General features: G+C 38.4%; 1 protein-coding gene across 1 annotated transcript in view; it reads left to right on the top strand.

The window, feature by feature from the left end:
• The window catches only part of LOC149819862 (uncharacterized), a 33,579-nt gene extending 16,410 nt beyond the window's left edge, over window positions 1–17,169 (top strand). Inside the window, exons 17-18 of the mRNA XM_089983106.1 lie at window positions 16,705–16,813; window positions 16,892–17,169. Coding sequence (XP_089839232.1) covers window positions 16,705–16,813; window positions 16,892–17,026 — 244 coding nt within the window. The 3' untranslated portion in view covers window positions 17,027–17,169. The remainder of the gene's footprint in view (window positions 1–16,704; window positions 16,814–16,891) is intronic.
• The last annotated feature ends 486 nt before the right edge of the window (window positions 17,170–17,655 follow it).

Genomic DNA, 17,655 nt, shown 5'->3' with positions numbered 1-17,655 from the left:
TATTCTCAAAGGAGGCATTTCTGGAGCCGCTATGTCATCCTCATCCTCTCTCGGTAAGTCATCTTGGCTCCTTGATTCCGGTGCCTCATTTCATATGACTCCAAGTCCTTGTTTTCTCACTGATTATTCTAAAAATTTTCTTCCATCTTTTGTCTCAACGGCGGATGGAACACCTCTTGAAATTAAAGGAATGGGCAACTTTGAAAAACAAGACTTCTTTATCCAAAAAATTCGTCTCATACCCAAATTAAACTTAAATTTACTTTCCGTCTCTCAACTCTCGGACCATGGTTGCGATATAAGGTTTTCTTCTAACAAATGTTGGATACAGGATCGCCAGTCCGGGAGGTTGATTGGGGAAGGCTCTAGGAGAGGCGACCTCTACTATATCGATTTTCTTAAAATTCCCAAGGATCAATTTTGTAATATTGTTCAAAACAAAGATATTCATGTATGACATAAGAGATTGGGTCATCCCAACATTGTTAAAATCTCTTATTTGCCCTTTATTAAGCATCTTTGTAATGAAAATTTTGTTTGTAATGAATGTATTCTTGGAAAAATGAAAAGTCTCCCTTTTCCTCAAAGATCTATGTTTACAACAAGACCTTTTGAAATTGTTCACTCCGATGTATGGGGTCCGGCTCCGGTGATCTCTAAGGGAGGTTTCTCATACTATGTTATCTATGTGGACGATTTCACTAGGTTTAGTTGGATATATTTTCTTAAACATAAACATGAAGTTTTCTCAACTTTTAAAACATTTCATATGATGGTTTTAAATCAATTCAATGGAAAGTTAAAAATTCTTAGAACCGATTCGGGTGGCGAATATCTTTCCAATGAATTCAAAAATTATCTTGAAAACTATGGAATTCTCCATCAAAAGTCTTGTCTTAAAACTCCCCAACAAATTGGGTTGGCGGAACGAAAACATAGACATATTATTGAAACAACACGAACTTTGCTCATTTCGCAAAATATTCCAAAGAAACTTTGGGCAGAGGCAGCCCTTACTTCTGTCTATCTTATAAACAGACTCCCATCTAAAAACTTGAACAAAATTTTCCCATTTGAAAAATTATACGAAAAAGAACTTGATTATAGCAGGTTAAGGGTTTTTGGATGTAAATGTTTTGTCCTTACTGATAAAAATGACAAACTCTCTCCTAAGGCCATTTCTTGTGCCTTTCTTGGTTATTCTGAAACTCATAAAGGTTTTCGCTGTTATGATGTTAAAAGTGATAAACTTTATGTTTCCAGAAATGTAAGTTTTTTGGAAAATGTTAGTGGTTTCGAAAAACTTGAAACCAATGACGAGAATATAGACTATTCCTTTCTGTTTGATTTATTAACTGAAGATGATGATACTAGTGATGATGAAACAAATCAAAATGACTTGAATAATAATGAAACTCATTCTGATCAACATATCAATGAAGAACATAGAGATCCTATAACCTACTCTCATAGAGATAGGAATACTTTTAGAAGTGCTCTCGAAAGATATGATAGTGAGTCTACCCCTTCAAGTGAAGGAAACCTTCGTAGAACCGAAAGACCAAGAAGACCTTCTAGGTTCATCTCATATGAGTCCTTTTCACCAAAATATAGAGCCTGTCTAAGCGCCATTCACTCATACATAGAACCTAGGGATTTCGAGGAAGCACAAAAATGCCCGGAATGGATAGTCGCTATGAATAATGAACTTGAAGCTCTAAAGAAAGCAAAAACCTGGGAGTTTCAAGACCTTCCTAAATACAAGAAAGCAATTGGGTGTAGATGGGTCTTTAAAGTCAAAACTAAGAGTGATGGGTCTCTTGAGAGATATAAGGCCCGCTTAGTTGCAAAAGGATATGGTCAAAAATATGGGATTGATTATGAGGAGACTTTTGCCCCCGTTGCTCGGATGGTCACCGTCCGATGCCTTATAACCGTTGCTTCAATCAATAAATGGAACATCTATCAGATGGATGTTAAGAATGCTTTTTTAAACGGAGATCTAAACGAAGAAGTATATATGGATGCTCCTCCTGGAATGGAGTATCCTAAAGGAAAAGTGTTTCGTCTTCGGAAAACACTCTATGGTTTGAAACAAGCTCCCAAGGCTTGGTACGATAGGTTTAACTCCGTTATGTTAGAAAATAATTTCTCATCCTGCTTTACTGATACTGCTTTATTTGTTAGAAAATCTAATGCAGGGATTGTTATTCTACTTCTTTATGTGGACGACATGCTTATCACTGGGAGCGATTCTAAAGGGATTAAAAGCATAAAATCCATTTTAAAGGATAAGTTTGAAATGTCTGACTTAGGCTTCTTAACTTTTTGGGTATTGAGGTAGCTTATTCTCATAGAGGATATTTTTTGTCTCAAACTAAGCTTGCATCTGAGATTATTGACAGGTCAGGTATTACAGATGATAAAACTAGTGAAACTCCTGCTATAGTAGGAGCTAAAATGAAGATTGATGATGGTGTTCCTCTCTCTGATCCTACTCCCTACAGGCAACTTGTAGGATCGTTGATGTATTTAAGTATCACCCGACCAGATATCTCTCATGCGGTGCATACAGCAAGTCAGTTTCAGCATGCACCAACTTCTGTTCACATGGGTGCTATCTTACGTGTCGTAAGATATCTAAAGCACACTATTAATAAGGGAGTTTTTCTGTCTTCTTCTTCTGAGTTAAGATTAATTGCTTATACTGACTCTGATTGGGGAGGTGACCCAAATAACCGTCACTCCACCACTGGTTTTTGTGTATTCTTAGGTGACTCATTAATCTCATGGAGATGTAAGAAGCAGCAAAAGGTGTCTCTATCATCAACTGAAGCGGAATATCGTGCCATGGCAACTACTACCATGGAAATTGTTTGGATTCATCAGTTGTTGGAAGACATGGGGATCACTATTGAAGGGCCTACTAAGCTTTGCTGTGACAACAAAAGTGCGATTTATATTGCTAAGAATCACACTTTTCATGAGCGGACCAAGCACATAGAGATGGATTGTCACTACGTTCGGGAAGCATACCTTAAAGGAATCATTGACCTTCCATATGTCACGTCCGAATATCAATTGGCGGACTTCTTCACTAAAGCCTTGTGTGCTCCGCGTTTCAACTTTCTTCTTAGCAAACTCTCGGTCATTCTGCCCTAGGTTTGAGGGGGGGTGTTAAATTATATATCTAAATCATTCAATGTAATATATATATATATTTTATATATATAAAGTAATACATATACATATATTAATATATATGTATATGTATCTACTTATTATATATATAAAATATATATTTCTGTTTTTGTTTAGCCGTAGGGGTAGAATAGTCTTTTCCTTCATTTTACGCACATTCAATTTATGAATGTGATTGTAATTTATTTTTGTTTTTCTTTTTCTTTTATTTTTTGTTTTACTTTATGTAAAGTACCTTGGGGGGCCCACTAACATAGACGTTGGGCCCTCTCCAACGGTCACATTTGTGACCGTTGGAGGGGCTCCAACGTCTATGAGTGGAGCCCCTCCAAGGCCCCTCATGTGTTCTTCTTATAAATAGGGGGTTCACCCCTTTGTATTCTTCATGGCTTTGAGTCAAAACCCAAGTTCTCAATAAATCGATTCCATTGTTTTTATGCCTTTGTGCATTTGTGAGTTATTTGTGAGTTGTGCCTTTGTGCACAAGTGTTCTTAAGTGTTCTTATTGTGCATTCGTGGTGGGTTTATTATCAAGAATATTAAGGTCTTGATCTTAGTATCTTGGTGGAGATACTTTTACACCCTAGTGGTCGGTGACTATTACATGAATAAAAAGACCAAAATACCCCTGGTTATAATCCATATTTACAACTATATATATACAATATAATTTAATACCCCCCTCAACCTTACGGTGTAATCAACGAAAGTTTGTCAAGAAGAAAATAAAAATGCAGTGACAGAAGCGCTTTGGTGAAGAAATCTGCCAGTTGATACTTGGAAGTGACATATAGTAAGGTGATGATTTTCTTTAGGAATTCTTCACTTACATAGTAACAATCCTCTCATAAAATGTATGGTTTCCCGCTATTAGTATTGCATTCTTATTGTCACAACACAGATTGGAGGGTGCCTGGAGATGAATACACATATCTTCAAGTAATCCTCGCAACCAAACAATCTCTGATGTTGTAGTGGCCATTGTACGATATTCAACTTCAATGAATAATAACAATACTTTTTGTTATTTTTTGCACTTCCACGACACCAGAGAATCACTTAAAAAACACAAAAACCAGTAGTTGAGCGTCGATCATTTGAATCTCCTCTTCAATCTGAGTTAGAATAAGTAATCAACTCAAGAGGAGGATAACAAAAGACCTCTAGAGGTAGAGGTTTGTAAATATCTAATAATTCTCATCACAACACTCATGTGAACTGTGGTGGGAGAATGTTGGAATTGGCTAGCAGTATGAACCGCATGCACAATATCAGGCCTAATAATAGTTAAATAAGTTAACGTAGCAATCATTTGACGATACAAAGTAGGATCATCAAGAGATGCCCCATCATCAAATTTTCATTTTTGCATTAATAACTTCAGGGGTATATCCATCCTTTTTTCGTCAGTAATTCCTGACCTATCAAAAATATCATTAGCAAACTTGGTTTTAGAAAGTAAATATCTCCTAGGAGAATAAGCAACCTCAATTCCTAGAAAAAATCTAAGAAATCCAAGATTAGTCATTTCAAAATATTTTTTAAGAATACATTTAATATACTTTACTCCGTGTTTGTCTTCACCTGTGATAATCATGTCATCAATATAAAGAAGAAAAATTACAATTCCTGCATCAGATTTCTTAATAAACATAGCAGTATCAATATAAAAAGATTAAAAACCAAGTTTGAGCATAACAAAGCTAAAACAATCATACCACGCTTTGGGTGCCTATTTTAAACCATAAAGAGTTTTTCTCAATTGAAGCACCTTACCAGGAGGAGCTTCATATCCAGGAGGTGTATCCATTATATACTTATTTCTTTAAATCCCTATTTTAAAAAGTAGTTTTTATATCTATTTGGTAATTGAACATCAACAATAGCTATGAGAGTCCTAACTGAAGTCATTCACAAATGTTTCATCATAGTCTATCTCGTATTCTTGTGCATAACCTTTAGCAACTAGCCTGACATTGTAGCTTTCTAGGATCCTATCACTCTTAGTTTTAACTTTATAAACTCATCTGCAACCTATATTTTTTTATGGCAAATTAGATATTTTCAACTCTTAAATTTTTCGAGTGCCCTTGATTCTTCGTTCATAGATTTTATCCATTCGGGATATTCTTTTGCTTATTTATATGTGATAGGTTCAAAATAGGACAAAATTTTAGTTAAACAAACTTTATACTACGGAGAAAAAGATTCATATGAAACAAATCTATCAAGGGGTCTAGAGGTTCAATCTATTCTTCTAACTCCTTCCAACTTTTTTGGGTTTCTAAGGTGGAGTACACTTAGTTGTCTATCATTTGCAGGTCTTCTATATTGAATTATACTAGGTCTTTCTGTTTCAATATTCTCAAAATCCTAAAGATTCAATTGAGGCTCTTCATTACTAACATTCTCAAATAAAGAAGCATTGCTACTTTGAGGTAACAACTCAAGTAAGGATGAATACTCATAATTCTTTTGAGGCACATTTTGAAAGAAACTTTTATTTTTCAGAAAATAAACATTCCTTGATATATATAGTTTGTCCTTTCTAAATCAAAACATCTGAATCCTTTTTTAGTTTCCCCATATCCAAAGAATGCACATGAAATAACTTTAGGAGAGTATCATTTTTAGTAGTGAGAACAAAATACTTACATCCAAAAGGTCTTAATCTGAGATAATCAGAAGAGATTTTAAAAAGTTTTTCATAAGAAAAAATATTTTGAAGCTTAGATGATGAAAGTATGTTAATAAGATACACATTAGTCAAAAAAGCTTCAACCCAAAAATGTTGTGGACCATTTTTTGAGATTAAAAGAGTTTTAGTGGTCTCAATTATGTGCCTATGTTTTTTAATTCATTTTGTTGAGGTGTATAAGCACATGATCTTTGGTGTACAATTTCATTATTTTCAAAATAAGTTTTGAAATTATTTAACATAAACTCTCTCTCAGCGTCGGAGCCGAAGATAAAAATTTCAACTTTAAATTGATTTTTGATAATGTTATAATATTTTCTAAAGTTTTCAAAAACTTCATACTTGTGCCTAAGAAAGTATATCCAAGAAAATCGAGTATAATCATCAACAAATATCACATAATAAGAGTGACCACCTTTAGATAAGATAGGAGAAGGTCCCCATACATCCGAGTGCACTAATTCAAACGGTTTAAAATAAAAAAGCCCTTTTGGGAAATGAAAGAGCTCTCATTTTGCCCAAACCACAATCTTCACAATAAAATTACAACATTTGTTCAAAATGAGATAACTTTGATAAACGAGGATGTCCCAGTCTTTGATGCCATAAAACTAAGTCTACATTTTGAGCATTATAACGAAAATTATTTTTTGGAAGAAGAAGACGATCCATGATCCCCTTCTCTATGTCCTTCCCCAATCTGCTTCTTGGACTGGAGAACTTGCACCGAACACTGCTTAGATGAGGAGACACTATACCCATGAGCGGTAATTTGAGAAATAAAGAAGGTTTAAATTTAATTTTGAGACAAGTCTAACTTTTGAAATAAAAGTTTTTGAAGTACTTTTGAATTTTTCAATGATTTTTGCATCAATAGAGGACCCATCAGCGATAAAAACATTATTTTGCGTTGAATTAGTGCAACATTCGGAAAGCAAAGAGATATGTGGAGTCATATGAAATGAGGCTCAAGAATCTAAAAGCCAAGAAACCTTACCGAGAAGTGAAGATGTAGAGACCGTGACTCCCAAAAAAGAGGAAGAAGAGTTCTTGATTAGTGGATAAAGGGCCTCCATGATTTGAGAGAACATGGTTCCAATGAATTTTGAATCTTCATTGGTTCCACTTTTTTCTTCGTGAGACGTTCCCATAGATGCCACATTTTTGTCTTCCTTTCCTTTGAACTTGAAATAATCGGGCTTGATATGCCCTGGTTCTCCACAATTATGTCATGTTATTATAGTTCTTCTCTTGTTGTCATCATATCTAGGTCTACCATAAAAAGGTTTTGAAAAATGTGGTGGTTTGTAAACATTTGTATTGACACCCAGTCTTGAAATGGCCAAAACATTATCCTTAATCTCCTTAGAATCAGACATAGATTTCAATCTTGTCTCTTCCCTACGTACTTGAGCTAAGACTTCATGTAAGGGATGAGGTTTTTCCCTATGAATTATATTGACCTGAACTCTTTCAAATTCAGATCTAAGACCTCTAAAAAATTGGAACAATTATTCCTCATGCTTGTATTTCTTCTATTCTTGAGCATCATTAGGAGTCTCTCATATAGGCTCAAGTTTAGCCAATTGATCCCAAAGCCTTTCGAGGGTACTATAGTATTCCCTCACGGTTTTATCACCTTGTTTGCAATTATGTATTTTGTCTTTGAGATCCCACTTGTGTGCCACATCTTTTTTGGTATTTGTTTGTCTAACATATTCCCAAGCCTCTTTCAAATTCATTGATGTCGGAGCAAGGCTCCTCATGCATACTACCCATAAAGAGGAAAAGAACCTTGGCATGACCTACTTCTCACTCTTTATAGGCCTTTTTGTATTCAAGCATAATCTTTTATCTTTTAATCCCCTTTAAGACTTTTTTCTTTAGATTCACCATCGGTTCCAATAACCAATTTTGTGAGAATTGGTTGTGGTTCCAATGCAGATCCATCTACAAAATGCCACATATCTTTACCCATGGAGATTTTTTTTACCCCTACAACACAAATGTAGTTTTTTTCATCAAATTTGATGGAAAACCGTTACAATTTCTTTATCGGCCATAGTGGAGGAAAGAAAAGAGATAAGAAAGAGAGGAAAGAAGAAGCAAATTGATCCCCAAGCCTTTTGAGGGTATTGTAGTATTCCCTCACGGTTTTATCACCTTATTTGCAATTATGTATTTTGTCTTTAAGATCCCACTTGTGTGCCACATCTTTTTTGGTATATGTTTGTCTAACATATTTCTAAGCCTCATCGGCTCTTTCAAATTCAATGATGTCGGAGCAAGGCTCCTCATGCATGCTACCCATAAAGAGGGAAAGAACTTTAGCATGACCTACTTCTCACTCTTTATAAGCTTTTTTTATTCAAGTATAGTCTTTTATCTTTTAATCCCCTTTAAGACTTTTTTCTTTAGATTCACCATCGGTTCCAATAACCAATTTTGTGAGAATTGGTGTGGTTTCAATGCAGATCGATAAACAAAATGCCACATATCTTTATCCATGGGGATTCTTTTCACCCCTGCGTCACACATGTAGTTTTTCCTATCAAATTTGATGAAAAACCGTTACAATTTCTTTATCGGCCATAGTGGAGGAAAGAAAAGAGATAAGAAAGAGAGGAAAGAACAAGCGAAGATAGGGAAAAAAAATGTTGAAAAAGTTTGATGGCATGCTTTTTGAGCCAACGAGCCAACAAACCAATGCTCCACCAATCCCACGATCCTCCTCTTGATCTTCATGTACAACCCAAGAGCACCGAAGGCTCTGATACCATGAAATGAAGCAACACGTGCACAAATACGGGCTATAAAGGTGCACAAACACAAGGGTGACTTATGGACCAAATACAATAAGCCACTTATGGGCAATAACACACACACAAAGAACACACAATATCACTTAAAATAAATATAAATTGTATTGAATGTGCTTAGAAAAACATTGCAAATAAAGTGGGGCAAGCAGCCCTATATATACACGAGGCACATTGGGGAGCTCCCAATATAGAGCTGTTGGGGAGTCCCAACAGCTCTATGGTCATATTGACCATAAAGCCCTTAGACAAAACAAGAAATACAAAAACAGAAAAAGTAAATACAAAATCCCAAAACTGTCCCTAGTGGACATTGGCATGAATAAAAAGACCAAAATATCCCTGGTTATAATCCAGATTTACAACTAGTTATATATATATATATATATATATATATATATATATATATATATATATATATAATTTAACACATAATTGCTGTACGACGGTTATGATGATGTAGTGATTGCTGGTGTGACAAATTCTTTAGAGTAGATACTCGAGCTATATCATTGTTTGCCTCGCAAGCACTGGCCTACCCTAGATCCCCAGTGACCTTGTTCAATCACCTCTATTCTTGGAGCAAAATTTTATTCAAGTTGCTCATTCTTAGTTGCTCTTTTACTATGTCAGGATGGAGAATTATATGTTAATGCAACTCCAAATTGTGTTTGCACCCCTTTCTAGTGGAACTGCTGAGAGAGTCAATGTGCTTCTGTAATCAGCATCATCTGTTTTTATCTGTAAGAGGAGGTTTGGCATTTCATCCATGGAGCTTTCGTCATGGATTTGGTCTTGACAGCCAAAATGGATGTCTTTTGCCTGTTAAACTTTTCAAAAAAAAAAAGAAGTATGGAGTAACTCCGGAGCTTTTCCAGGAACAAATAAAAAACATTGAATAATAGTCTGTCTGGCCCTACTATAGGGAAAGAGGAAACTTTAGTCATGATGATTGAGGAGTTCTGTGAACTTCCTGTTTTGTTTCCCATTAGCAAATTGAGTATGGTGCCTTCTTTTTTTGGGTACTTGTCATGTTTAAGCCTTTTTCTCTACGATTGCATGATGTCTATGACCCTAACCTCAAGTTTAATGTTTTTTTGGCTGGTTGCCAGAGATTAATCATAATTTAAGATTGGCTGTCACATAATCATGTAGTGGGTATTAGATGTATAATTTGTAGATGAGGTGCAGAGTTGAGCCTCTCTTCACAAGGTGTGCTTTTGACTTAGTCATCAGGTATTTTTTGATATCTCATCTTTGGCCAGAATCCTCCGAGGGATGTGGATAACAATGTTATATTTGTAACGCCCAAAAAATTCAGGACTTTGAAACTTTTTATGAAAATGTTGAAAGCTTTGGAATCGATCATTTATCAGAGTTTGAAATAGAGGTTTAACGGAAAATTATGTTTGAATTAGCAAGTACCTGGATCTTGGGCGCATTACAACGCAAACTTTTTCTCACAAATAGATTTGCAACTCAATATATTTATTGAAATAAAAAGAAGAAACAAAGTTTTGGTAACACAGTTTTAATAATTTAGAGTTTAATCAAAAGAGAGATTTTCAAAGAAACTTTATACTAAATTTACCAAAAATGTCCTCAAGAGCGAAACATTCTTGATCTCATCACGCCATCGTGCCATCGCAGTCAGAAACATCACCTGCCTATAAAATGAGTAAGTTTCACGAAAAACTGGTATGTGCACAACTAAAACAATATAGAACTGAAATAAGCAATTTAGAATAAGAGATGAGTTATATCAAGCATATGCAACAGACTATGCAAATAAATAAGTATTTTTATCATGAACAATTGAGTATGCAAACAAATAAAGGTTTTCAATGTGAGCAATTTACTATAAAATCAAGTGAGCTATCAACTATCACAGGGTAAAAGTTCATTCCATATAAGACATACACAATTTCACGACAAACAAAATACATTAATCATAAGGTGCAAGCAATGACATAACAAGCAGTTCTATTAATTACAAAGCGCATGCAGTTCGTAAACCACAAACTATAAGCAATTGCACCACAAGCCGTTTATAAGCTATACACGGTAGGCAATCACAAGACAACAATTATATTAATCACAAAAACTGTAAGCAACTCATAAGACAAACAACTACATTAGTCTTATTTGTAAACAATTCATAGATTACGAGCTGTAAGCCATTACATTGCAATCAATTCTATCAATCACAAGGTATAGGCAGTATGCAAATTATAAATTATAAGCAAGTGTACAATCTAGCAATTGCATTAGCCATAGGATGTGAACAATTCGTAGATTACGAGCTGTAAGCAGTCACATTAGTCATAAGAAACTCAAGCAAACAAGTGTTACATTACAACAAGCATAAATAGTTTAACCAAGTAGTAAAGCAAGTCACATGCATCATATTGCAACTAGCAAAATGCTATTATCATAAGCATTCAACTAGTACAAGCAACTAGTTATTACTAGCAAAGAACTAGTGTAACGCTACAACAAGCGTGCATAATTCAACAAGTAGTATACTGAACTATTGAGTAAACAAGCAAGTCATGTCACCACATGCACATCTCAAATAATATGAATAGATTAACTTATGTTTCGATATTAGCTGGTCAGGCGGGTACGCGTAAGGCACGAAACGTAGAAACAACCGAGACCAATCTGGGGTTTATTGTGTTTTAGATAACCTGGATGACTGTCTGAGTCCGCTCCTAAGGGGATGACTAGTGACCAAGAGAGTAAATCCCCAAAGGCATAGGTGGCCTGTGGATGCATCCAAAATTCTACAGAAGTGGCCTGAAAGCTATATTTTGTAGCCTATTTCCTCTAACTCTGATGACTGGGGAAGTCAAGTCTTTTGCATGAAATAGCCATTAATGGTCTGTCCATCAGAGTTTTGTACCATCCCGTCATCTCTTTTGGCGGGAGTCAGCAAGTTGAATGGGCACGACATGTATTTCTTAACCACCGCCTCATTCTATAGGCTCTGGTCTGCTAGACCCACTCGAGCATCTTGCTTGTGAAGGCGAAACCGTCACCATTAGGTGATTCATACGTGTCAGTGCACGTTCAAGGCAACTACACACCTCTTATCCTACTCATTGCAGTACGCAACGTACCTGCTCAAAAGTATAACCACGATGAGAGGGGTCAATTTATTGTGAGGGTGAAAACGTTACCATTTTGTGGTCTCAAACACGTGCCATTGCACGTTCGAGGTAGACATAGATCTCTCATCCTACTCATCGTAGTACGCAACGTAAAATACAACTACGATAAGAGGGGTATGAATTTCTCAAGGAAAATCCCCACATTGCTTTGCCAATAATACATGGTGTACCCATTCAAGTTAAAACTTGTCATGCTCTGGTTCTTTAGAACCCTACGAGCCTCTTGCCTGTTAGGCGAATAACAACATTATATGATTGCAATAATGTGTCAAAGCACGTTTCGAGGTTACCACAGACCTCTCCTCCGATCATCGTAACATCAACGTGACGTACCTGTCCAAAAGGTACGACCATACTTGTCAAAAGGTACGACTACGATAAAAAGGGAAACAATTTCTCAACAGAAATCCCAACGCAAAAGTTACGCTAAGATTCAATACAAATCAGAAAATACTGAGATATCATATTCTCTATTTTGTAGTGACGATACAATATTGCATGGTACGAGATCCCCTCAGGTCTCTCATCGGATCATCATAGTACTACCATGCTGTGCATGTCTACAAGTACGCTACGACGAAGGGGTATAAGTTTCTCAAAAGAACCCCAACACAAAATCTCACAAAGATTCAAGGAATACCAAAGTGCTCTTTCAACACGTTTTATCTTTTAAAACCATAGTACAACATTGTGTCATTCACACATATGAGATCACTATGGATCTCGCATCCCATTTTACCTCAATATGAACATATTGTGCATTTTGAAGAAAACTGGATTCGCGTAAGGAATCCCTCTTTTAAAGAACTATAGCGCACTAACACAACTTTTATTGTTTTGAAAATGAGTGAAAACATGATATGAACAAGGCTGCATTCATGTAAGTACATATTTATCACAAATGCGAGCTTATGCACATTATAGCATGACGGCAAGTACAAAGCAACACTCGATTTACGAAGCTGCATATCGAGCGTAAAGTGCATAAGTAATGCATGAGGTGTGAAACTGTACCTCAACTAAATAAATGTGTAGGTAATGCACGAGGTACGAAACCATACCTCAGCCAAATGTACATGCAAGTAAATAAGGGCAAAAGTAATGCATGAGGTACAAAATCGTACCTCGGCCAAATGAACATGCAGGCAAGTAAATACACAAATAATGCACGAGGTACGAAACCACACCTTGGCCTCATATCTTTGTAATTAAATATGCAAATAATGCACGAGGAACGAAATCATACCTCGACCCATAAACATGCAGACATTAAATACGTAATGCAAAATAAGTATAGAAAAACTAAAAATAAATCTAAGCATATCTAGTATGGTCATTTTAATTATTTCAACTTAATTCGGTTCATCTATTGCCCTTTTTGCGCGACTTTACCCTACCTCAGGAGGTTGCGTCGCTGCGGGTGTCTACGAGTGTAGATGATGTGAGGCTCGAGCCACGGAGCCAGAGCGGGGTCAGTCGTACAAACTGCAAACAAACAAACGTGATTATTAACGTACCGCAAGCGTTGACCGAGTTGAGGGTCGCCCCCAACCCATAATTCGACACCATAGGGCTTTGGACATACAACGTCCCAACACAAGGTTACGTGAACTAATAACACTTACCAAACAAGACCCAAGGAGACCCGTTTGGTCCCACTGACATGGGGAATCAGGCAGGGGCATTGCCTCTGCCTGTCGGTCTGAATAGGGAGGTGATAGGGGCGTGCTCTAGTTCGTCGAAAACTCAGAGGTAGTAGGGGCGAGCCCCTCTGCCTGCTGGAAACGGGAGGCGACAAGGGCCTCACCCCTGTCTACCTGATACGAGAGGCGACAGGCCCTGTTTGCCGGATTCCCAAAGGCAGCAGGGGCGAGCCCCTGCTTGTTGGGATCGAGAGGCGACAGGGGCCATGCCCCTGTCAGCCGAACTCCCAGAGGCTGCAGGGGGTGAGCCCTTGCCTGCCGGGATCGAGAGGCGATCGAGAGGGAGAGAGCGCGACAGGGGGTTGTCGGCCTCCTGCCGGCTCTCTGACCAACAAACGAGAGGGGGGGAGGGCACAACAGAGGCTGCCAGTCCTCCGGCAACCATAGAGAGGAAGGGCGGGTCCGGTAGGGGCCGTTGCCCCCCTGCCGACTCTCTGGCAACCAGAGAGAGGGGGAAGGCACGATAGGGCCACCGGCCGCCTGCCGACCCTTTGGCCGGTAACAGAAGAGAGGGATATGAAAGAAAGAAAAAAAAATCGAGGGGAGCTTTTACCTGTGAGGCCACGACAGCGGCGACAACAACGGTGATAAGGAGGAGAGGCAGGGGATGGCGTTGGGGTCGCAGCCGCCCGCAGGGAGCTGGTGGTGTTCGGGGAACGCCGGACGGTAGGGTGACTAGGGCTAGCTCCGACGAATCGAGGGAGACGAGGGAGAAAAAAGGGTGGTCGGGATGGAGAGGAAGAAAGAGGCGCATGTGCCCTCTCTCCCCTCCGCATGGCCTCTTAAAGGGCTCAGGGTTTCCTTTTCCAGTGAGAAAGGAGAGGAGGGAAACAGAGCGCCTGTGGGGAGGGAGAAAAGAAAAAAAGCGAGGGTTTAAAACCCTCGCGATAACGGTTTATAACCCTAACGGGTTACGGGTCCGGGTCGGATCCGACCCGGGTCTGAAAGTTTTTTTCCTGAAAAACTTGGGTTTTACAATATTGGTGATCGCTGTCCTTGCCTAATAGCATACTTGGAAACAGTGAATTGTTGCATCGTGAAAGATGCACTGAAATACTTTTCTATTGCTAGAAGAATTTTCGTTTGCAAGGGAAGTTTAGTTTACTATATAGTAAGTGAACCGACAAGCCATCAACATGCACTAGGTTTCAGAGTGAATTATAGAGGAGCTGATCCAAAAAAAAAAAAATGAATTCAGCCGTATAAAAGAGGCACAAAAAGGATCTCAGTTTGTAGTTGCCTATATAAGACAAGAAGATGAGAGGATTTGTAGTTGAACAGTCTACTGTTTCTTTTGAGCTAGGTGAGCCACCAGGCACTCATGATCCTCCACTTCCACTCCGTCTTTAACTTCATTGAATAACTCAATGACATAGGCCCCAGCAAGTGACTTTTGTTGCTTGCATTTGATGCTCTGGCAATGAGAGTCTGAATAGCCACTGGAAGCTTATACAATACCAGAAGAGGTGTGCAAATGACTCCTCAGCCTCGTACGCATGGATCTACTACTAACAATCTGGACCTGGTTGGACTTTAGAGTTTAGAGTGAGCTGGGTGTTAATTGTCTCCCGACAATAGCCATACAAAGGTTCTTGCTCTCGGTTAAGAGCCCCCAATAAATTGTATTGAGGAAATAGTGCCATACCTGGATGAAGTAGGGCCCTGTTCTCAAAGACTGGAACAAGGCCAAATTACCTTGTCCTCTACATCAGCAGGATGGAACGGATTGTCAAACTTCATGTAGGCCATGCAGTCATCGTCTCCTCCAGATGGAGCATTGGCAGACCATGACTTCTGGATTTGCAGCTAACCTGAATAGGACCAGGAAGGTGATGGAAAGGTCTAGGCACCAATGAGTCCAGCTCAAAGAATAGTGTCTCCTCCAATTTGGATCTGATATGCTTCTTAAAAGGTGTAACTAGCGTAACCATAGTCCTGATCCATGCTTTCATTTTGTATTTGACCTCCATTACCAAGGCCATGCCACTACCTTGCACTCAGGGGTGTAGCTAGGATTCATGTGAGGGGGGGGGGGGGCAAACAGGGGTGTAGCAAAAAAAAAATTATTTGTGCGATAGTCGGGGGTTCGGGGGCAGCGCCCCCCAAATTTTTTTTTTGAGATAAAATAAAAAATGGCTACAATTATTAATAAAAATCTATTTCATATGGACAAATCAAACTATTTGCTGCAGTCAGGGCTGTGCTAGGACTGGGCTGGGCTACAAAAATGGATAAAAATCTATTTCATATGGAATCAGGGCTGGGCTAAGACTGGGCTTTAAAAAAAAAATTTAACTGTTTCGGGAGGCAGGACTGGGCTACAGCCCAGTCCTGCCCCCCCCTAGCTACGCCTTTGCTTGCACTTACTCCTAACAATTGTCATTGAGCCACTATGGGTATGTCCTTCTCTTTCCCTTTTTATGTACTCCAAATTGAGAGAAAAAAAAAGCTTTGTGGCCACTGGAAGGCTGGAAGAAATTTATTAATTTTAGGAGAGAAAAAGGCCAGAATTTTTGTGTGACAAAACTTCACTTGATAGTGTTGTTTGTAGTGGTGGTGGCATGTTTTGATGCTAGAAAAGGTGGTTATGAATGATAATGATGAGATGTGTTCTTGTTGAAGATGATGATGATGGTGATGCTTGTGGTGTGACGTTATAATTGTAATATGCCCGGACTTTGGTCTTAGCAGATGTTACCTAGTCCATAGGGATGGATTGACCTGGCGTGAACCGGAGATGAATCAGTATAAACTCATCTTAGACACCCTTTGAAGAGTCCAGGTGAGGATGTGACTTGTCTACATGCACTTAGGTCTCGAGAATTTTGAAGCCGTTACACCTGAACTACTGTTTATAACTTGCTGTTGGTTGTGCTTGGGTTTCATGAGTTTTATAATTATACTGATACTGATCACCAATCTTGGTAAAACAAAATGAAAAAAAGTTGTTTCCTTCACTAGACACTAGCATACCTCTACATGAGCTGTTCTACTCCAACTCATTTAACTTGCTGCTGGTTCTGTGCGCTCTAATGATTTGATAATTTCTAAAGAAGTTTTGCCAATATTGATAGAAAAAGAACGTCTAAAACCTTCTCTTCCTTTCATAGGTTCTGTCATTCTGAGAGCACAGGAATACCTCGACATGAGATGGCTTTGGATTCAAATGGCAAGAGATTGTTAGTCACCTCAGATTTAACTAGATCACCTATATATCATGTAAGCCCGTTCCTCGAGAATACACATTTCTTGTTTTCCCTTTCACGAGCATCATTGTTTGTCTTTATGCATTTTCAGGTTCAGGGTAACTTGGGTGGGCTAAAGACTCTTCCACATAGCGCTCCAATAACCACTGTAGATTGGCACCCCACATTGCCAATTTTCTTGACTGGTTCGGCTGATCATTCTGTTCGAGTTACTTCCATTTTGTGACTGTTTGCTGGTTGTTTTCCTGAATCTTACATTATCATTGTCAATTTCTTTCGGCTTTTCATATGTATTACAAATCCATCAATTAGGTGATTTCCCATCTTTTATTTTCCCATGAATATATACACAAAGATCTTGGTAATAATAATAACCAGGCCTCTGCTAGGACCAGGAGGGAGCTGCTGATGTCCCAACCCAGTAAGAATGAATGGATCAACGTGGGCAGGTCCAGCTCTAGGTCTACATGGTAGGGGTGACTTGTGAACGTCACCAAGTTGACAGGATGTCACAAGTTCGAAATTCATGAAGGGTGTTCTTTGGCGCAAGGTCTAAGCTGGGCCTTTTTTGCTTGCTCGTGATCGATAGCCTGATGAATAAAACCAAGCCCTGGACTCCCTGTGGGTAGGCGGGGCGGGGTAGCCAAAAAAAACATGATAGGGTACGACATAGCCACATAGGCCCTACTGAACCGTATTTGAAGTCGAACTGGAAACTGGTTATAATTGTTACTAAATCCAATCCCATTGCATTTGAATTCGGATTTAAATTTAGATGTGATTCGATCTGTTAAATTGGATTACTTTCAAATTCAGATCAGTACCTTAAGTCGGATTGGATTTAAATTTGGATCA

The sequence above is a fragment of the Nuphar pumila genome, chromosome 12 (assembly GCF_984573655.1).
Source record: "Nuphar pumila chromosome 12, dmNupPumi1.hap1.1, whole genome shotgun sequence".
Classification (NCBI taxonomy): Eukaryota; Viridiplantae; Streptophyta; class Magnoliopsida; order Nymphaeales; family Nymphaeaceae; genus Nuphar; species Nuphar pumila.
The sequence above is the reverse complement of the archived record's forward strand: the minus strand, read 5'-3'. Positions and strand labels throughout refer to the sequence as shown.